This window comes from Rhincodon typus, chromosome 3 (genome assembly GCF_021869965.1).
Source record: "Rhincodon typus isolate 14 chromosome 3, sRhiTyp1.1, whole genome shotgun sequence".
NCBI lineage: Eukaryota > Metazoa > Chordata > Chondrichthyes > Orectolobiformes > Rhincodontidae > Rhincodon > Rhincodon typus.
This window is the reverse complement of record NC_063334.1, coordinates 97,009,138-97,032,257: the sequence shown is the minus strand read 5'-3', so window position 1 is coordinate 97,032,257 and position 23,120 is coordinate 97,009,138. Positions and strand designations below refer to the sequence as shown.

At 41.8% G+C, this 23,120-nt stretch overlaps 1 protein-coding gene across 1 annotated transcript in view; it reads right to left on the bottom strand.

The window, feature by feature from the left end:
• fam169ab (family with sequence similarity 169 member Ab) overlaps positions 1-23,008 on the bottom strand; it is a 45,529-nt gene extending 22,521 nt beyond the window's left edge. Inside the window, exons 1-7 of the mRNA XM_048621154.1 lie at positions 22,870-23,008; positions 18,024-18,123; positions 16,995-17,080; positions 8,712-8,883; positions 7,389-7,568; positions 3,483-3,611; positions 1,615-1,748 (exon numbers count right to left, since the gene is read on the bottom strand). Coding sequence (XP_048477111.1) covers positions 1,615-1,748; positions 3,483-3,611; positions 7,389-7,568; positions 8,712-8,883; positions 16,995-17,080; positions 18,024-18,123; positions 22,870-23,004 — 936 coding nt within the window. The 5' untranslated portion in view covers positions 23,005-23,008. The remainder of the gene's footprint in view (positions 1-1,614; positions 1,749-3,482; positions 3,612-7,388; positions 7,569-8,711; positions 8,884-16,994; positions 17,081-18,023; positions 18,124-22,869) is intronic.
• Between the last annotated feature and the right edge of the window lie 112 nt (positions 23,009-23,120).

Genomic DNA, 23,120 nt, shown 5'->3' with positions numbered 1-23,120 from the left:
TTAGACAGAGGCATACAGGATGCATTGCACAGGGTGTGCATGAGGCGAGAACAACATTAGCAAGATCAGCATTATTTGAGACTACACAGTCCATTCATCAGTCTAATAACGACCTGGAAGACGCTGTTACTGAACCTGCTGGTGTGTGTGTTCAGGCTTCTGTATCTTCTGCCCGACAGCGAAGTTGTAGGAGAGCATTACAGGGGTGCAATGTGTCTTTGTTGATGTTGGCAGCCTTTCCATGGCAGCATGCCATGTAAATGAAGTCCATGGATGGAAAGTTGGCTTCCGTGATGGTCTGGGCTGCGTACACAACTTGCTGTAGTTTCTTACGATCCTGGACAGAGCAGTTGCCATACCCAGCTGTTATGCACCCGGACACAGTATGCTCTCAATGGTGCATCTGTAGAAGTTGGTGAAGTTCCTTATGGGCATGCCAAATTTCCTGAGCCGCCTGAGGAAGAAGAGGCATTGTTGTGCCTTCTTGACTGTCACATCTACTTGGGAAGTCCAAGACAGATTGTCAGTTATCGTCATTCCAAGGAACTTGACACTCTCCACCCTCTCAACCTCTGTTCTGTTGATGTAGATGGGGGCGTGTTCTCCTATTTTCTTTCTGAAGTAAATGATCAATTCTTTAGTTTTGTCGACATTGAGAGAGAGGTTGTTCTCATTGCACCACTTCACCAAGCCCTCCATCTCCCTTCTAAATTTTCACTCGTCGTTGTAAGATATCTGTCCTACTATGGTGGTGTCATCAGCAAACTTGTAGGTGGCATTTGTTCAGAATTGGCAACACAGTCATGGGTGTATAGGGAGTACAGTCGGGGGCTCCAGTGTTGGGTGTTATTGTGGAGGAGGTGCAGTTACCTATCCTCACTGATTGCGATCTGTGGGTCAGAAAGCTCTTTGGAGGGTCGATGCAGTCTCGAAAGGTCGAATGGCCTCTTTGTACACTGCAAGTATTCTATGATTCAACAGCATATTGGCACAATATTCTGCTTTTTTCATATAGAGACTTTTTTTCTCCTTAGATGATTAATTTGTATTTCAATCAATCAATCAGTTGTACACTTCTTCAAAATAAATTATTTTTAAGTAGAAATAAGAAAATGCTCAAATGAACGTTTCTTCATGGGAATTACGTGACAACAGAACAAAGATTTAATCCTTTCAATGAACAATGGTCAGAATGGCACTAACAATTATCTCAGGGTGACAGGCAGGATCCCCTTCACATCTCCATCTCATGACAAATCCCATGGGCAGCCTTTCCACTGTACAACTAAGAGACAGAGCTGCAAACTTCAAATAGGGAGCACGGCGAATAAAACACTGTGCTGTTTGCTCACGAGCTCCTGGGATGGTCCCCGATTGCCAGGCAGCAAATGCCTGGTTTTGAGGCCTGGCTGAAAGGAATACAACCAGAGGCAAAACATGACCCCATTCATGGAACAATCTCAGGGAATTCCTGAATGACCCAATGAGTTCCCTCTGAGATGCACAGTAGTGATGACAGCAGCTTGCCACCATTTCCATCATTCTAGAACCTCTCAGTCTCTTCCCCATGGTAGTCATTCTTTACGAAGAGGAACTCTGTATGATAGGACTTACAGGCAGCTCTGTAGTATTTGGCTGCTTCTCCACTTTGTTTACCAGTTGCTTTGCCGTTCCACTGTCAGTCATGTCTAGGGATGAAGATTCTTCTCTTTCTGGTCCATGTTCATCAGTATGTGGGATATCTATACCTTGGGAATAACACAAAAATACCAGAATGACAGGCTACTCCTCAGAAAATCAGTATCTATACAACAAGAAAGAAAGAAGACACATAGTCCTGACGTTGCTAGATTGTACTTCTAGATCACTGATTACAGTACACCAGTTCATGGTACTGCCATTCAGTCAGCCATAAATATCATAACTTAGGGGCATGAATGGGTCATATTTCCTCTGACTTGTACTCATGTCGTGTATCATTAAAAAATATTTGGACGTTTTTTGAAAAAAAATTTAAAACGTGAATCCATTCTAGGAGTAGGCAAAGCAATTTGTCTAGTTGCACTTCAACATTAGAAAATAGCTCCCCCGCCACTGCCCTGATTAAGTCTGGGGTCGGAAGGCTCCTGGTCTGCTTTACCTGCTCGCTTCAATGCCTCATCCATCAGGACTCAAACAGCAGGACAGTTGTTGGCAGGGAGCCCAAAGGGCAAACCTGGCAAGGGGCTTCCTCATTGGTGGGCATTCAAAGTCTGATCAAGGAACTAATCCTCAGGGGGTGAGGTGGGAGTAACATATCCCCCGCTCCTCACCGTCCCCTCTCCCAGCTCTTCCCCCCGCAACTCCTTCTGCTGTGCTGCAAACTCAGTCAGCCCTCACTGACATGTGGCCTAGGTCTCTTTCTGATCCTGGGCCCCTGGTGGGTGCATTGCTCACAGTTGCCATCATTCTGCTGCTGGAGTGGCCTGTAATCAACGACTGCTAGCCCCCAGCTGGCTGGGAGCTCTCAGAGCAAACTCTACACCCAGAGTCCTTTTTGTTAGGCAAGAACTTTACCATTGGTCATTTAAGTTCCTGACTGGCATTTAATATGGTGGGCTCTCCCTAAAAGGAAACGGGCTCTCACTGGCTCCACAACCAGCAAGCAAGATTTCTGATGCCTGGATTTAAACCAGCCCATGGTTTGCACACATAGCTTGCATTGAGTACAGGAGTTGGGATGTCTTGTGATGGCTGTACAAGACTTTGGTGAGGCCACATTTGGAGTACTGTGTACAATTCTTATCGCCCTGCTAGCGGAAGAATGTTATTAAACTGACAAGGGTGCAAAAAGATTTACAAGGATGTTACCAAGACTGGAAGGTTTGAGTTATAAGAAGAGAATGAATAGAAGGGATATTTTTCTCTGGAGCGTAGGAGGCCGAGGAGTGGCCTTATAGACATTTATAAAATCATGAGAGACATAAGTAAGGTGAGTAGTCAAGGGAAGCCCAAAACTAGCGGTCATATTTTTAAGGTGAGAAGGGAAAGATTTAAAAGGGACCTGAGGGACAACCTTTTCACACAGAGGGTGGTGCGTGTATGGGACAAACTGCCAGACCAAGTGGTAGAGGTGGGTACAATCACAACATTTAAAAGACATTCTCGGACAGATTCAGGTTTAGATGTATATGGGCCAAACAAAGGCAAATGGGACTAGCTCAGTTTAGGAAACCTGGGTCGGCATGGACAAGTTGGGGTGAAGGGCCTGTTTCTGTGCAGTATGACTTTATTCAATGCCTGTCAGAACTGAAGTGTACAAGACAAGTTACAAAAATTAACCTTCCATACAAAATGTCTAATATGTTGGCAAAAGAATAACTTTTTACTTAAATTGGTAAATTCATTTAACTTTAAGCTGTGGAGGATGGGAAAGAGAGGTAACAATCATGGGGAGGTAATACGAGAGACTGAGTTTTGGCAGGTTCAGTGTTGTGTATTACCTTTTACAGGGCTGATCTGTGTGAGTATTCTGTCTGCAATACGAACTCGCTGGAAAGGGTGGCCAACGCCTTCAACCTCCCACAGAAGGCTGTGGTCATCAGGATAATTGTTCAAATACTTCCTACAAACTGAAGAAACAAAGAAGCAGAGTTCAATTCAGATAAAGTATAGTGTCGATCATCTGGTCTTAACAATCTATCTAATCTTACTAATCTATCACTTATGGGCAGCCAACTATATTGGCAAGAAGGTCACTGATGAACCATTTAGGCATCGTGATAATGACACTTACAGAACAGGAGCGCCAGATGAATGTTCCTGATACCACCAAGACTATCCTGTCCTGTCCATTTCTGTCTCAACAACACAACAGACTCAGCAAAGGTGGCGGCATAATGGCTCACAGACAGGAGAGAGTTGCCCTCACAATTGACTCTCAACTCTATGAAGGCTCATGACATCAGGTCAATAACGGCAAAGGATTACTATCTACTGCGCCCCCCCATGTCCTTGGTGAACAGCATTTGGAGGAAGCACCAAGGGTGGCTCAGGCACAGCACATACTTGGACTTAACATGTCCATCATCAAAATTGGGTCAGTAGCACCACCACTGACTGAGCTGTGAAGGACAGAGCTGCTAGACAGGATCTGTGGCTGTTTGTGAGAGAAACAGGAGAGAAAAACATACTCGTAGATGTATCTGTCCCTGACAGTCACTCTTACCGAAATTACACAGTTATTCAGGAGACCAAATCCCATTCTCACATTGAAAGTGACTCTATCATGTTGCGTGGCATCTCTCTATCACCATGATAAATGGAACACACTTTGACAAGATCCAACGGTCAGGACTAGTCTCCATGGGGTGCGGTGGGCCATCATCTGCAGCACAATTATATTCATTCACAATCTGTAACCTAATGACCTTGCATTACCCCATTCTACCATCAAGCCAGGGCATCAACTCTGGTTCAAAGAAGAGTGCAGGAAGGCATGACATGAGCAGAACTAGGCATATCCAAAAATGAGGTGTCAATCTGGTGAAGCCACAACAAGGACTACCTACATGCCAAACAGCATAAGCAGCAAGCGATAGACAGAGCTAAGCAATTGCGCAACGAACACACCGGACCAAAAAGTGTAGTGCTGCAGTGAACGGTAGGGGACAATTAAACATCTCACTGGAGGAGGTGACTCCATAAATAAGCTCAGCCTCAGTAAATGGGGTAGCCCAGCACATCAGTGCAAAAGATAAGGATGAAGTACACGCATTCATCTTCAGTTAGAAGTGCTGAGCAGATGATCCATCTCAATCTTCTCCTGAGGATCCCAGAACAGACGCCAGTGGGTGAACTCTCTTCTGTTGGGAGTCAGAACTTGCACAAAAAGGGAGACAGTTGTGGTTCTTGAAAGTTAATCATCATAGTCCCAGGAAGGTCTCAGAGTGGTGTCCTGGGCTCAACCATCTTCAACTGCTTTATCTAAAACCTTTCCTCCAACACTAATGATTGCACAATGTTCTACTACTCACAGATCTCTAGATCATGAAGCAATCTTTGTCCGTGTGCAGCAGGTCCCAGACAATATCCAAGTTTGGGTTAACAAGTGGCAAGTAACATTCATGCTACACAAGTCCCAAACAAGACACAATCTAGCCATCACCCTTAACATTCCACGGCATTACCATTACTGAATCCCTCATTGGCATTCTAGGGATTGCCATTAATTGCACTAGTTCGGCCATATAAATTACGGCTACTCATGCACGTCAGAGGTAGGAGTCCTGGGATGAGTAACTCACCTCCTGTCCCCCCAGTGCCTCACCACAGGCACGAAGTGAGGAGTGAGATGGAATACTCTCAACTTGCCTGAAGAGGTGCAGCTTCAACAACACTCACTAAGCTCGGCACCATCCAGGAAAAAGCAGCCCATCTGATTGGCACCTAATCCATCATTTCATCGTTCACTCCTTTCACCACTGATGCACAGTAAACAGCAAGGTGTACTATCTACAAGATGCACTGCAGAAATTCACCAAGGCTCCTTCAACAGAACCTTCCAAATCCATGGCCTCTAAAATCTAGAAGGACCAGGGCAGCAGATGGGAACACCACCAAGTTCTCCTTCAAGCCACTCACCACTCGACTTGGAAATATAGCACTTCTCTCCTTCCTTCACTGATACTGGGGCAAAATCTAGAAGTCCCTCCCCACCAGCACTGTGGGCATCCCTAAATCCCAAAGACTGCAGTGGTTCAAGAAAGTAGCTGACCACCACCTTCACCTTGGCAATTAAGGATGGGCAATAAATACTGGCCACCCAGTCCCATGAATGATTTTTTAAGAAACCCACATTCATTGACAATGCATTGGTTCCTGATAAAGCAACAGTGTAAATTAAATACTCTCATCCTTGTTTCCAAATCCTTCTGGCTATTCATGCAATCTCCTGTCAGCTCAAGACCCCTCCAGGACGATTTCTACCCCAAATTTCAATGGCCTTCAACATTCTATGCCAGAAGTTCTAGAAACTGTTCCACAGACCCCTCTGTTTCTCCACTTCTCCTTTGAAGTTCATACCCTCAACACTCACTTTAACTTATTGTGTTTTGATGTTAGAAGGCATTATATACGTTTTAAAATTCATTCATGGAATGAGACTGTTGCTGACAAGATCAGAATTTATTACCAATCACTAAATACTTTTAAGATGGTGGTGGTGAACTGCCTCCTTGAACCGCTACAGTCTGTCTGGAGTAACCATAATGCTACTCAGGATAGAGTTCCAGGAATTTAATGCAGTGACAGCAGAGGATCAGCTACACAGTTTCATTTCAGGATGCAGTGTGTGTTTTAGAGGAGAGCTTACAGGTAATGGTGTTCCACTGCCCTTGTTCTTCTTGGTGGTAGAAGACAATGCTTTGGAAGGTGCTGCCAAAGAAACTTTGGCAAGTTGCTCTAGTTGCACCTTGTATACAGTACACACTGTGTGTTGTGGTGATGGGATTAAAAGTGTCCGCTTTGCCCTGGATGGTGTCAGTTTTTTAATTATTGTTGAAGTTTAACTCATTCAGGCAAGTGGTGAGAATTCGTACTTGTGGCTTGTTGATGGTATACAAGCTTTAAGGAGTCAGTATATGAATTATTTTCTACCAAAGTCCCAAGCTCTGACCTGCTCTTCTAATCACAGTATGTATAATTGCTGGTCCACTTCAGTTCCTAGTTAACGGTAACTCCAGGACATCGACGATGGTAGATAACATTGAACGGTTTTGTCAAGAGTTGATGGTTAGATTCTTTCTTCTTGAAACTTGCACAGTGCAAATCTTACTTGACACTGATTAATGCAATTCTGAATGTTATGAAGGTGTTGCTACAGTGGTCACAGATTCCTTCAGTATCTAACAAGTCCTACATAATACTGAATACTGTGGAACTGGCCATGAGCAGCACCACCTCTGCTCTTACTGAAGTTGATTGTCACGTCATTGATAAAGCAGCTAAAACTGGTTGGGCCTGGGACACTACTGCTGTATGACATTAATGCTGTAATTAAACATATCCATGACAAGGCCACGCAACACTGACTCTCCATAATTGAAAAGATAAATTAACTTGCTGGAGATAAACTGGGATAATCAAGCCAAGGGAATTGTTCAAGGGCATTTAACTCACAACACTGATCGCAGGATGTAGTGTGCTGGATATTCCATCCCAATTTCCATGGAAACGCGCTACATTTTAATAAAACTAAATTTAATTCACAAGATTTACTGCAGAAAATCTGTGATTTATGATATTTCATGACAATCTTCAAGATTTTTGTTTGCAAACCATCTACATGTTTCAACGATACTACTCTATCAATTCTTAAGAAAATCCTTTTCACAAAGCAAAATGTTTACCTCCATACATAGAGGCTGAAAGTGGGTATCTCAAACCCAGCATATCCTCTGTGAAACAGTCAACAAAGTCTTCCAGCATTTGCAGACCATATCCCTTCCCGCGATGCTTCTTCCTCACAAAGATAGTGTCAAGTATTGGCAGCTGGTAGCGCTGAGTCAGGAAGGTATCGCATTTGCTTCCTACAATGGAAGGATTAAAAACAGTAACATCAGAGTGACTGCAAAGTGATCACATGCCATCAACGGCTCAGCTGACAAAATATACTGAATGGAGGGACACAAAGCCTCACAGACAACAAAAGCATTCTCCAGCCCAGGCAACATTCTGGGAAATCTCCTCTGCACCCTCTCCAGTGCTATCACATCCCTCCTATAATATGGATTCCAGAACTGTGCAATACTCTAGCTTTGGCCTAACCAACATTTTATACAGTTCCAGCATCTCCTCCCTGCTCTTGATCTCTCTGCCTCTAATAAAAGCAAGTATCCCACATGCCTTCTTAGCAACTTTATTTACCTGGCCCACTACCTTAAGGGACCAGTGGGCATGCATACCAAGGTTCCTCTAATCTTCAATGCTTCTCGGGTTCCTACCTGTATTAGGGTAGCCAGAGGAAAATGCATGGGACCTTGTCTGTTGAGTCAGAAATTAAACAGTGATACTTCACTGGACAGGTGTATCTGTAAAGGATGTTGCTAGGAAAAGGGTCTTTTTCTGTTTCTCAGTTTATAAAATCTTTCCAAATTGTAATATATTTATTTCTGTTTTTTTTTCCTGGTTCTGTAATAACTTTATATTCTTTTGTTAAAAGTACATTGGCAGTCTCGTGTGAATATATGCAATGACTAACCACTACAGGAACAACATTTAAAAGAATAAAACTTATAACCTATCAAGCCAGAGGTCATTCTGTGATCAGACTTGCCTATTATTATTACAAGTTGTGATCATAAACTACACACTACATAAAAAAGATTCACCTCATGCTGCAGTTGTTCTACTTGCCATGCACTTTGCATTAGTGTCCTATGGTTCTTGATCATTTCACCAATGGGAATAGTTTTTCCCTATCAGCTTTGCCCAAATACCTCATGAATTTGAACACTTTCAAATCTTCTCTCAACTTTGCCATGCAGAAAACTATAGCTTCTCCAATCTATCCAACTAACTGAAGTTGTTCATCACCACAACTATTATTGAATATCTTTGCTACGCCCTCTAAAGTAAAAATCTTGGCTGCCTCCTCAGCAAGGCCTCCACTCTCCCCAGTAAACATGTGTCACACATGTGCAGGTATGTATGCCCAACCCCACATAAGATACCTGCTATTTTGATGGAGTAGAATCCAATTGCTTTCCCAGACTTCCAGAGAATTTTAGCATATTCAGTGGCACTATGGCAAAGGAAAGGGAGTTCATCCGCACTCATTTCCTGGGCTCTATAAATGATGCGGTTCAAAACGTACAGAACAATCCGCTCCCCAAGTGATGTTACCTGACAATATATAATACAGCAAAACATGTTGTTAGCAAATTAACAGTGATCAAGTGCATTTCTGTTCATCAGTCTATCAATATCCATCCTTTGTTGACTAAGTATATGGCATCCAGAAACTTTGTTAAAAATGCTCTGTATATCCAAGTCAAGGTCATTAATTGAGATCGAGAAAAGTCGTGGTGTTAATACTAACCTCTGGGAACATCACTATGTTTCCTTCCAGTTTGAAAAGCAGCCTCTCACTATCACTCAGAGATAGTAAGAACTGCCAATGCTGGAGTCAGAGATAACACAGCGTGGAGCTGGAGGAACACAGCAGGCCAGGCAGCATGAGAGGAGCAGGAAAGTTGACGTTTCAGGTCGGGACCCTTCTTCAGAATCACCATCACCCTGTGTTTTATCTTAGCCAATTTTTTTATCCATGCCACCATTTAATCCCATGGGCTTTAATTTTGAGAACAGGTCTATCATGTGGTGCTTTACCAATGCTCTCTTTGAAAATTCACAGATATAGATAAAGTTGTCATAGTCTTACCAGACCATAGGGCTGTTGTCTCATTAGACAGATATCTGACGACGGTTTAACCTGAGGGTCATCACGCCTCACAGAGGGGAGAGATTGAGTAGGACAGTCCTTCATGGTATCCTCAACTGGTGCAGGAATTGAAGACATGCTGTTGGCATCACTCTGCATCGCAAACCAGCTGCCCTCCCAAGGGAGCTAACAAGTCCCCCACAGATATACATCACAAACACAACCCTCACTGACACAGAAACAAAGAGGTACAAAGAACTCAATCAAATTAGTCAAATAGGATTTACGCTCAAGAAATCTGTGTTTGCCGCTAATTTTCGAAACTACCAATTAATTTTGTCTCAGATTAGTTCAAAGTTTCCAGTGGAGATGTCAAGTGACTAGGCTATAGACACCACTTGTACTCATCCCCCCTTTCACAAAATGTACCAAGTAAATATGAAATGTGCAACTTAACTGTATTCAAAGTTACACCTAAAAAACTTCCCAACGTATAAATGAATCATTTGCAAATTAGTTCTTTGAGAGATAAGCAAAGATCTACAATCATGTTACAATGTAATCTTAAAATTGGTACGATTCTCATAGGGATCGATAACTTGTAAGAAGGTATGAATTTCTAGTGACCGAGTGGGGAAAGAAAGAAGCAAACAAGATTTCAAGTTCTAAAACTTTCACTGTAACAAAATAAATAAAAGCAACATTGTCTAAATGCTATTCAGAAAACAACTGCTACTCTAAAATACAGAAAATTTCTCCTATTTAAGTTTCCTCTATACATTAACAGGGGTGTGGGATCCAGGAGACAATATTAGACAGAGACAAAAAACTGCAGATGCTGGAATCCAAGGTAGACAAACAGACGACTGGAAGAACATAGCAAGCCAGGCAGCATCTGGAGGAAAGGAGCAGTCAACGTTTTGAGTATTACCCTTCCTCAGGACTGGATGTGGGGTTAGAGGGAGTTAGGGAGAGTTAGGGGGAAGTGCTCCTTTCCTCCAGATGCTGCCTGGCCTGCTGTGTTCTTCCAGAATATTAGACAGTTATACCAGGGTGCACCAAGCTTTGGGAGAGGCACTAGAGAATAAGAAGTTAATAAGTGGAGATAGAGTAAAAGGAGACAGTAATGAAGTCCAAATCAGGGTGACACAGCATGTACCTGAAAGCACAGAATATAACAAATAAGGGTGGGGAGTGAGGAGTACTGATTACTTTCAGATAATGATGTTGTGGCATCAAAGAGAGACCTGGCTTGAGGAAGTGCAGTTTTGGGTGTTAAATATTCCTGGTTACAAAAGTATTCAGAAAGATAGGGAAGGGGAGAAAAACAAAGGAGGGGTTGCATTTTTGGTTAAGCAGAGCATTGCAGTACTGGAGGAAGAAGAGGCTTCAGAAAGTTCAAGGGCAGAATGGATTTGGCTAGACAGAATGAGTAAGATGTGTGCCAATTACATTGCTAGGCATAATATATGGAGCACCAGTTGGTGGGAAGAAAATAGTGGAACAAATTTGCTAGGAAATTATAGAGAGTGCAAACATCACACAGTAGTCATATAGGTGAACTTTAGCTACCTGCATGTTGACTGGGATAGCAGTACTACAAAGGACATTGAGGGACAAATGTTCCTAGATTGTGTTCAGGAGTATTTTCGACAGCAGTCTAACTCCAGCTCAACAAGTAAGGAGGCCTAGCTGGACCTGGTGCTTGAGAATGAGATGGCCAAGGAGATTAACTGACAGTGGAAGAACATTAAAGGGACCATGACATTGAATAAGGTTTAGGATCATGGTACAAAATGACATTGATCAATCCAGAGTAAGGATAATCAAATAGCAGAGTGCAGTCTTCAGTGGGGCAGGAACAGAGCTCAGCTGAATAGACTAGAACTTAAAAGCTGTCTGCAAAAACTGAACCTTCAAAAAGGAAAAGGTTGCGCACAAAGATATATTCCCTCAAAAGGGAAAGTGAGGACAAACAAATCCGGAGCTCTCTGAATAACTAAGGAGATGATAAAGAGCTTGTCTTTTTAAATTTACAGACTGAAATGGGAAAATAATTACTTTTTAGGAAAAAGGATTGCTGTGGTATTACGGAGCAGCATATTTTGAAAGCAAGTAACCAGACACTCAGTGTAAGCAATGTTCAAAGATAAAGTCACCATCGTCTTGCCAGACCAGAGGGCTACTCTCTCATTACAGGGAGACAACTGGTGATGGTTTAACCTGAGGGTCACCACGCCTCAAGCGAGGGGAGAGGTTGAGAAGAGGAATCCTTCGTGGTAACCTCAGCCAGTATAGGAAATGAACCCATGCTGTTGGCAACACTCTGCATCACAAACCAGCCATCCAGCCAACTGAGCTAAACACATCTCTGCCAGTTCAAACAGTAGTAGGAGAAAGTGCAGACAAGCTAGAGTTAAGTGTATGTACAAATAGAAATACATCTAGCAACAAGTAGCTGATTGGTCTGTGGCCTAGTGACCAGTTAGTTATTGATGACATAGGCCTTCTGCTATTAACAACTAGGTGATTGGTTCTCAGGTAGCTAAGCTGCTCGGGGCTGTGAACGAGATAGTGAGAAGCCATCAGATCTTCCACCAGCTCAGAAGCTCTCTCTGTTCTCTGCAGCAAAAACTACTTTAAGCCTGAAGAAAACCAAGTCAAAGTTTCCTGCTGTAAATTGGGGTTTATAACTAATAAGAGATCTTTTATAAGCATGAACCAGCCCCCTTGTATCATCTACAAACCAGAGAAGGAAGAGGTGGAAAAGCAAACAGGAGAAGTGGAAGGATATTATGAAATAAAAACTGGCAGCAAACATAAAAGGAAATATTAAATTCTTCTATAACCACCTCATGAGTTTTAAAATGGTTGTAAAAGAAGAAGGGCAAATTCGGAACTAAAAAGCCAGTTTAGACTTTGATGTACTGTTAATTGAATACCGTGCACTTGTCTTTACCTATGAGGCAGATGCATGGATACAGTGAAACAGCAAGAAACTCATTTATCAGAAGGGTTTAAAATTGGTAAGGAGGATGTATTGGATAAGTTGCATCAGAAATTAAAGTTGATAAGGCATCAAGACTGGATTAGATGCATTTGAGGATATTGAAGGAAGAGAGTGGTGTGAAAATTGAATATGCACTGGTAATACTCTTTCAAACTTCCCCAGAGGATGCTGCCAGAATATTGCTCAATTGCAAACATAATGCCCTTGTTCAAACAGTTTGTAAAGATTGGCCTAACAAGGACTGGTCTACAATTGCTAGACCAGTTAGTTTAACTTCAATGGTGGGAAGACGTCTCAAAACAATCATGTGGGACAGAATTAATAGTCACATGGAAAAACATGGTTTGATTTGGATAAGCCAACATGTAAAGGGAAAAATCATATTGAAATATCTTGGAGTGTTTTGAAACATAGAAACATAGAAGATAGGAGCAGGAGGAGGCCATTCGGCCATTCGCTCCTGCTCCTCCATTCACCACGATCATGGCCAATCATCCAACTCAATAGCCTAATCCTGCTTTCTCCCCGTAACCTTTGATCCCATTCACCCCAAGTGCTATATCTAACCACCTCTTGAATATATGCAATGTTTTGGCATCAACTACTTCCTGTGGTAATGAATTCCATGGGCTCACCACTCTTTGGGGGAAGAAATGTCTCCTCATCTCCATCCTAAATGGTCTACCCCAAATCCTCAGACTATGACCCCTGGTTCTGGACACACCCACCATCATAAACATCCTCCCTGCATCTACCCCTCGTTCATTTGAACTCCACAGAAAATAACCCTAACCTAGTCAATCTCTCCTCATACATCAGACCTGCCATCTCCGGAATCTGCCTGGTAAACCTTCGCTGCACTTCCTTGAGATCAAGAGCATCCTTGCTCAGAAAAGGGGACCAAAACTGTACACAATATTCCAGGTGTGGTCTCACCAAGGCCCTGTACACCTGCAACAACACATCCCTGCTCCTGTACTCAAAACCTCTCAAATGAAGCCATTTGCCTTCTTCACCGCCTGCTGCACCGGCATGCTTACCTTCAGCGACTGGTGCACAAGGACACCCAGGTCCCACTGCACACACCCCTCTCCCAATTTACAGTCATTCAGGTAGTAATCTGCCTTTTTATTTTTGCTTCCAAAGTGAATAACCTCACATTTATCCAAATTATACTGCATCTGCAATTGATTTGCCCATTCACCCAATCTGTCCAGATCACAGTTCACCCTTGTCACAGTTCACCCATTTGCAAATGTGGAGATGTTACATTTTATAACATCCCTCATCCCTCATCCAAATCATTAAAATATATTGTGCACAGCTTGGATCCCAGCACCAATCCCTGTGGCACCCCACTAGTTACTATCTGCCAATCTGAAAAGCACCCATTAATTCTTACTCTTTTGTTTCCTCTCCACTCCACCCAGTTTTTATCCATCTCAATACTATGCAATTTAATCTTGCGCAATAATCTCTTATGCTGGACTTTGTCAAATGCTTTCTGAAAGTCCAAATATATCACATCGACTGGCTCCTCCTTGTCAACTCCACTAGTTACATCTTCATAGAATTCCAACAGAATTGTCAAGCATGATTTCCTCTTCATAAATCCATGCTGACTCTGTCTGATCCTGTCACTGGTTTCTAAATGTTCTGCTATAAAGTCCTTGACAATGGTTTAGAGAATTTCTCCCACTACCGATATTTGAGGTAAGAGAGAAACTTAATGAGGGAAATGCTTTTTTTTTCTTTGTTCATTCATGGGATGAGGGCATTGCTGGCTAAGCAGCATTTATTGCCCATCCCTAATTGCCCAGTTAAGAGTCAACCTCAACCACAACCACATTGCTACAGGTCTGGAGTCACGTGTAATCCAAACCAGGTAAGGATGGCAGCTTCTTTCCCATTAGTGAACCAGATGGGTTTTTCCGACAATTGACAATGGATTCACAGTCATCATTCGAATCTTAATTCCAGATATTTTTTGAATTCAAATTCCACCATCTGCCATGGTAGAATTTGAACCCAGGTCCCCAGAATGTTATCTGGGTCTCTGGACTAACAGTCCAGCAATAATACCACTGGACCATCACCTCCCTGGCGTGTTGTGGTGTACAGTGAATTCCAAAAGGTGTTAATTATAATGCTGCACAACAGACTTGTGAGCAAAGTTATAAGTCATGGAATAAAAAGGAGCAGAAGCAACGTAGATACAAAATTGGCTGAGGGATAGGAAACAGAGTAATGTTAATTAATATTTTTTGGGCTAGAGAGAGTTTGCAGTGGAGTATCAAAAGAATTGGTATTGGGATCCTTGCTTTTCTTCATAAATAAATTATCTATTTCTTGGTGGGTAGGGACAATGTCAAAGTTTGCAGATGGCAAGAGAACTGTAAACTGAGAAGGACAGTGCAAAACTTCAAAAACGACATTGACACATTGACGGAGCAGATGGATAGGTGGCATCTGCTCTTTGATGTAAAGAGCATGGATACTATGTGAAAGGATGTGCAGGCGCAGAGGGAGTTGGATGTATTTGAACACAAGTCATGAAAAGGTGGCTGGACTGGTAGAGGGAGCTGTTATTAAAGCACACAGTATTCATAAATAGGAGCACAGGGTCCAAGAGTGGAGGATATGATAAATTAATACAAGACACTAGTTAGACCTCACCTGGGAGTATGGTGTATAATTCTTGGCACCATATTTTAGGAAGGATGTGAATGCACTGGAGAGAGTGCAAAAAGAGGTTTACAAGAATGGTCCCAGGGTCGAGTGAAGATTGGAGAAGTTGGGACTGTTCTTCTTTGGAGAGGAGATGGCTAAAATGAAATTTATTAGAAGCTTTCAAAATCATGAATGGTTTGGACAGAGTGGATAAGGAGAAACTGTCCCCCTCTTAAATGGATCATGATCCAGCGGGCAGAGTTAAAGAGTGTGAGGTAATAAGATGTTTTTTCACAAAGTGAGTTGTTAGGGTCTGGAATGAACTACATGAATGTGTGGTGGTGGGAGGTTCAACTGAGCCATTTAACTGGGTATTAGATGGTTACTTAAATATAAAATATGAGCAAGAGTTACAAGGAAAAGTCATGAGATTGGCACTGGTTTAAAATGCTCAGAGAGCTGGTGCAGGCACTATGGGCTGAATGGCCTCCTTCTGCACAGTAACAATTCTGAGATTCTATTTAAATTTTTATAATAACCGAAAATCCCACACCATGGTTAGACTTTACTCTGTCCCTCAAGTGGTCACTTTATTCTGTCAGAACTAGTCCATACCTAACCTCAGTTCCCAACAGCCTGCTTCATTTTCCTTGCCCAGCTGGCTAACGTCCAATCCTCAAATGAATTTTACAGTAAAAGGTTACCCTGAAGATTCCTCTCTCTAACCAATGATTGACAAATCTTTCAGTTTCACTTTAATCCACACAAATTTGGTCTCTTCAATTTTAGCATGAGCTCCTACCCACCTTGTGTGGTGAAGATTAAAGACAGTATGTTCTCTGTTTCAGAAACAGGATTGGCTGCCTCAAACCCTCTGCTCTCTCTCTGATTCTTGCAGGTTTCTTTATCTGAGTTTCAGGGAAACCTTTAAAAAAATCTGTAATCTGATACAACAATGACTTGCTGCAGGATCTTGCCTTTCAATGCCTATTTTCATGGATGCACAAATCAAATGAACCTTGTACCTAGCTAGAAATGCTAATTGGTGATGCTAGAGATCCCGCCCTGACTCCATTCTACTTTGGAATTAAACAGATAGTTTACAGTAATAACAATTTATACAACTTTACATGGCTAGCACCTCCTTAAAGTTGAAAAGCAGAGATGTCTTGCTGCAATTGTGCAAGGTGTAAGACCACACCTGGAGTATTGTGAGCAGTTTTGATCTCCTTATCTGTGGAATGAAGTTTGAGCCATGGAGCGAGTACAACAAAGGTGCACCTGACTGATTATATTCATGGGATTTTAGAAGAGTAAGGGAAGACCTCATTGAAATAGAACCTTATAAAAACCTAAGAAATTCTAACAGGTTTAGATAAGATAAATTCAGGATGATGGTCTGGATGACCATATACCAGGGATCATAGACTCAGGATAAAGGGTAAGCCCTTGAGGGTGGAGATAAGATGAAATATCTTCACCCAGAGCTTGGTGAGCCGGTGGAATTCTCTGCCACAGGAAAATGCTCAGGCCACAAAACGCTAAAGAGTTTGATAATCAGCCAATGTCATATTGAATGGCTGAGCAGGCTCGAGGGGCCGAATAGCTGACTCCTGCTCCTGTATTCTATGTTTCTATAATTGGAAACTAAATATTTGCCCATGAGTCATCACAGATGTTTCGGCCACCATACACAGCGATGATGAACATTTTATACCTCCTTCTCAGTAAGACTCCTGGATCCCACGTTAACCTTGAACAACCTTGTCAGGCAGAATTCAGGACAGGTCCCATCACCCGCTTCATGCCTCCATCATATTATTCTAAATGAGACAGTCCCAAAACATAATCTTACAACTTTGTATTGATAAAAAGAGTGAAAAGTTAATTCACCTGCTGGGGGCCCTGACGGGAGGATTCAGCTGTTTTGATGATGTCATCAATTGCCCACCATCTATCCACTAGGTACAACGCCACAGCTTGTAAAGGAAAACAAGGCGAGATGGTATAAATGTCTGCTTCATCACAACCTTCCTCCACACACACACAATTCTAAGGAAGTTGGTGAAACAGGGATATGTGGTTAACAAGTAGGTAAAGTCTTAGCTCATAGATGATGGGGTAGACAGTCATTCCTAGGGCAAGAGTGCAGCATAGATTTAACAGAGCGATATCTAAACACCGAGAGTTTAACTACAAGGGGAGATTACACAAACTGGGATTGTACTGCTCAGAATTTAGAAGTTTAAGTGCGAATTTAAAACTATGTTTTCCAGATATTATGGATAACGACAAAAGCGTAGATAAAGATAAATTTTTGTTAGGTAGTCTAAGACAAGGTAACATAGCCTACAAAGTTAAAGGCAAGTTTTTCAGGAGCGAATCCAGGAAACATTACTACACGTAAACGAATGGTAGATGTAGAAACTCCTGTTTGTGAACAGCAGCTGGTAATAGTTCTAGAATGCAACAATGGAGGGGAGGTGGATTTTTTTTAAGCTGCAGGAATTAAAATTAACCAGCTTTGCTTCATAGGCATTAAGTCAGAAATCAGCTTTAATCCCAGTGAATGACGGACAGGCTTGAGGAAATAAAAGGACTATTCCTGTTCTTATACATTAAACTTTATCTTTTCCATTTCACTACATTTACAGAAATGGTGCAGTTCAGATACATTGAGTTTAATCAACATCCAAGTAGTTCTATAGACCCAATACTAACATACAGAGGGAAAAATCAGAAACTTGTACAGGTAAGCAAAGACAATTGAAATTCTTTCATTATCAAAGTGATAGATGCTTATGGCAAACAATACTGAAATACAAACAAGTGTGCAATTTCATGATCAGGATGGACACAGAGTGCAAAATTAGTCAATGCCTTCTTAACTAGCAATTCACATTAGAAAAATACGGCACCAACCTGTGAACTGATTTTCAGGAGCAAACAGAGCCAGCACTTTATAAGTCGTATCGCCACCATAAAGTGGAACAAAAGCAACAGAGGACAGGCTAACTGGAATCTGTGTCAGAAAACATACCTTAATCAGTGGCAAGTTAGCTACCTGAATGTGTGATCCACTATGCAAATGGTAGTATTGGCATTAAAGTAATAAAACATAACCATTACTTTTCTCACCACTCCACTGTTGCTCATTAATTCAGTATGTTTATCAGAATCCATTTCTTCTCCGTTAAATACTTTCCATGGAAACAAGATTTTAGCTTAAGTCAAACACGTCTGATAGAAATGGGTTAGGATGAGGTCAGGAACTTGTGTTACACCCTGGCAAATGCAGAAGCCAAAAGGAACATATATTGGGCTGGGCTATAAAACAAACGTCTGACCTGAATCCACTCTGTTCCACTGAAAGGGTTGGGTTGGGTTGGGTTGGGTTGGGTTAAAAATCAGAGGGGGCCAGTGTTCCTCATTCTATATCTTTTCCCAAGCAAGCATAGCTCAGCCAATTGTTTATTTGCATTTTCTTCTGACAGGACAGCTCAGATTCTTTCCTAATCAATTTTACTAACAGCAAGTGATTTCTTAGTAACAGCAGCAAGAAGCTGTAAACAGTGAACGTGTTAAAGGAGAACGAGTAAGCACTGGAAACATGAAGCTGGTGGGCCAGTGGCTTAAAGATAACTGTCACTTAACATGATATTTAGAGCTGTGGCTCTAAACTGGGGAAAGTTAATAATGAGATAGTTAAGAACTGCCGATGCTGGAGAATTTGAGATAACAAGATGTAGAGCTGGATGAACACAACAGGCCAAGCAACATCAGAGGAGCAGGAAAGCTGATGTTTCGGGTCTGGACCCTTCTTCAGTAAACCTTTTTCTGAAGAAGAGTCCAGACCCGAAATGTCAGCTTTCCTGCTCCTCTGATGCTGGTTGGCCTGCTGTGTTCATCCAGGTCTATACCTTGTTTTCTCTTAACGTTAGTAATGAGTCAGGTTTTGAGCATGACCTTTCCAGCTTTCAGTTCAACTGGAAGATTTCAACTTTACTTCCAATTTCCTACTTTCTGTTGCCTTCACATAATCTATCCGCGACTTGTCTTTTTATTTCTATTTCTTGATTTCTGGGGATAAGCTACTGACCTACAAGTCCACAGTGTCCAAAAATAGCTTGACTACACTTCCTCACACCCTCCTTCCTGAAAGGACTCTGTTCCATTTTCCCAGGTTTACTGCTACATGTTTAAATCCTACAGAGGGACTTGAACCCAGAACTTTGGGAAGCAGACACAAGTGCAACTGACCAGGCTACCCTGACACAAAGGGCGGATAGAGTAATGGACAGGAGAAAGTAAAATGGTCATTAACAGCATAATGCCACCACTTTCCCTTTCAGCACTCTGAAGGGATAATTTCTTCAATACCCTAGTCCACCCTGTTAGTCAGCCCACTACCCTGTTCTGTTTTCATTACACCTTTCCATTCAAACACAGGAGATGCAACACCCTTTTACCTTGTTCTTTTTCACCAAGACCCTAAACATTCCCTCCAGATGACAGGTATTTCTGTGTACTTCTTTCAAAAGTAGTCTACTGTGTTCACTACCCACAATTCCGTCTCTTACACATGGGAGCCCAAACATTAACCAGGGAATCACTTTGTGGAATGCCTCTGTTCAGCTGACAAATGTTTCTGGTGGCCCTTCATTTTAATCCTCCACATTACTCTAATTCTGACCTTTCTGTCGTCAGCCACCATCAGTATATCAATGAAGCTCAGCACAATCTCGAGGAACAAAGAACAAAGAAAATTGCAGCACAGGAACAGGCCCTTTGGCCCTCTAAGCCTGCACCGACATGCTTCCCATCACAACTAAAACCCCCTACCCTTCCGGGTACTGTATCCCTCTATTCCCATCCTATTCATATATTTGTCAAGACGCCCTTTAAAAGTCACTATCATATCTGCTTCCACTACCTTGCGCGACAGCGAGTTCCAGGCACCCACCATCCTCTGTGTGAAAAACTTGCCTCGTACATCACCTTTAAACCTTGCCCCTCGCACCTTAAACCCATGCCCCCTAGTAACTGACTCTTCCACCCTGGGAAAAAGCTTCTGACTGTCCACGCTCTTCATAAACTTGTAGGCCTCTGTCAGATCACCCCTCAACCTCCGTCATTCCAATGAGAACAACCTAGATTTCTCCAAACTCCCCTCATAGTTAATGCCCTCCATGCCAGGCAACATCCTGGTAAATCTTTTCTGTACCCTCTCCAAAGCCACCACATCCTTCTGGTTGTGTGGCGACCAGAATTGAGCACAATATTCCAAATGCGGCCTAAATAAGGTTCTATAAAGCTGCAACATTTCCTGCCAATTTTTAAACTCAATGCCCTGGCTGATGAAGGCAAGCATGCCGTATGCCTTGTTGACTACCTTCTCCACCTGCGTTGCCACGTTCAGTGACCTGTGTACATGTACACCCAGATCCCTCTGCCTATCAGTACTCTTAAGGGTTCTGCCATTTACTATATATTTTCCATCTGGATTAGACCTTCCGAAATGCATTACCTCACATTTTTCCGGATTAAACTCCATCTGCCATCTTTCTGCCCAACTCACCAATCAATCCATATTCTACTGTATCCTCTGAAGGTCCTCATCGCTATCTGCAATTCTACTGACCTTTGCGCCATCTGCAAACTTACTAATCAAACCAGTTACATTTCCTCTAAATCATTTATATATATATTACAAATAGCAAAGGTCTCAACACTGATCCCAGAGGAACGCCACTGGTCACAGCCCTCCATTCAGATATGCACCCTTCCATTGCTACCCTCTGTCTTCTATGACTGAGCCAGTTTTTTTATCCATCTTGCAAGCTCACCTCTGAACATCACCACATCTTTCAATTGGGCCAGTTGGTAAAATTCTTGGCATTGAGTGAGCATTTCACTATTGAATGTGCCATCTTTTAGATGAGATGTTAAATAGAAGCCCTGTCTGCCTGTTTTGCAGGACATAAAAGCTCCTATGTTACTATTTGAAGAACAGTACGGATGATATCCCTGGTGTCTCCCAATATTTATCCTTCAGCTAACATCACAAAACCATATTAAGTGGTCATTATCCATTGATTTAATCATTGCTGATTACAGGAGCTTGCTACATACAATTTGGTTCCCATGTTTCCTTTATTACTATAGTGACTAGACTTCAACAAGTACTTAATTGACTGCGAGAACCTTTAACGTGTCCGTGATCATATAAAGTGCTTTCTACATGCAAATTTATACGCCCATCCTTTCATGTGTTTACACCTTAAATATCAAATGTTTCCCAGTTTCGCTGAAATGTCCAAGAACTGAAATGCTAACTTTGTTTTTCTTTCCACAGATGCTGCCAGACCTGAATCTTCTAGTTTTTCCTGCTTTTCTTTCAAATTTTCAGCATCTGCAGAACTATGCTTTTGTGATTTTACAGAACAGAACTGGCACAGGTAGTTCAGCAAACCACCTTCACAGAAATCATCTGTACTTCATTCAAGTAACCTTTTTTAAAAAAAATACACTTGCAGGTGAGGAACATCACAGCCACACCCAATTCTTCCCTCACTTATACCTCAAGACCAACTAACACAGTGTCAGAGATCAAATCTAGGAATTTCCAGTTTATAATTCTTTTTTACTTTACTTCATTTGTTTACAGGATGAGGATGTTACTGGCTAGCCCAGGGTTTATTGCCCATTCCTAATTTCCAGGACAGCAGTTAAGAGCTAGATTTAGAGACAGAATCAATCACATTGCTGCATCTGGAGTTATATGTAAGCAAGGATGACATTAGAGAACCAGATGGGTCTTTACAATTATCAACTGTGGTAGCATTTTCATCACTAGGCCAGCTCTTTATTCTAGATTGTAATGAATTCAAATTTTACATTTGTCATGACGGGATTCAAACCCAAGTCCCAAGAACATCAGGCTGGAGTTCTGGATTGCTAGACCACTACCTCCCCAAATGTATCAACACAGCAAATGTTAAATGTACTTCCATATTGGACCAAAATTGAGGCTGTTACAATAATATCTTTATATTAAAGATTGACACCAGTGCATAGGAAACAAGGGTTCATAAACTTGAATTTAAAAAAAAAGTTGTTTTGGCCATGGATGTTTTGATATTGGTTGCAATACACTTGAGAGTTGAATATTCAGTGACTCCAAATACAACGATACTGAATATTTACTTGCATCGCCTACATTTTTGTGAAACCAACTTATAGGTTAGATTCTTTACCAGCCACATTTAGTACAAGCCAAAATGAAACTGTTGTAAGTAATCTGCAGTGTTTACATTTGGATGGTAAAAGCTATGTGAGAAAGCAAGTTTCAAGGTGTTCTACTGCAACACACTGAACATTGGAATTTACCGCGCTCACTTATACAGAGCCTTTTCTAATTAATGCACCAAAACTGGGAGCTTTCTATGGTCTCTGTTTGATTTACCAGAAAATAAAACAACATATTAAATATACCAGTAACATGCTCTAGCTTTGAACATCAATCCAATATTACTTTTAACTTAAGTTTTTGGTTAACATAGCTGCTCAGCAGCTGTACCATAAATTAAAAGCACAACATCATAAAAAAGGAAAATACATTGGAATGTCAAATCACAACAACATTTAAAACATGTTCTACCTAATAACATGCAGGCACTTCTGCCTTTGGGAGCTCAGATACAGAGAATTTCTGTGACGTTTTCCTTTCTTACCAGAAAGCCTGGAGTAGGGGTGCTGAGTGTCTTACCTTCCTTCTGTTGGGAAGTGTGAAATACTCCAGCTTCTCAGGGTCAGAGTACAGAAGATTAGACATGTATTCCTCAGCTGAATGCTGGATGTCTTCATGCTGCAACTCAGTGAGAAAATCCACAGGGAATGCCATTCCAACTAAAAGGAATCAAACTAATATCAATTAAAATAGAAAATTCTTTTGCAACATATCCCCAAATTGAAATTGCAGTACATCAGCCATTTCATGTCAGCATTTGAGGAGATTCT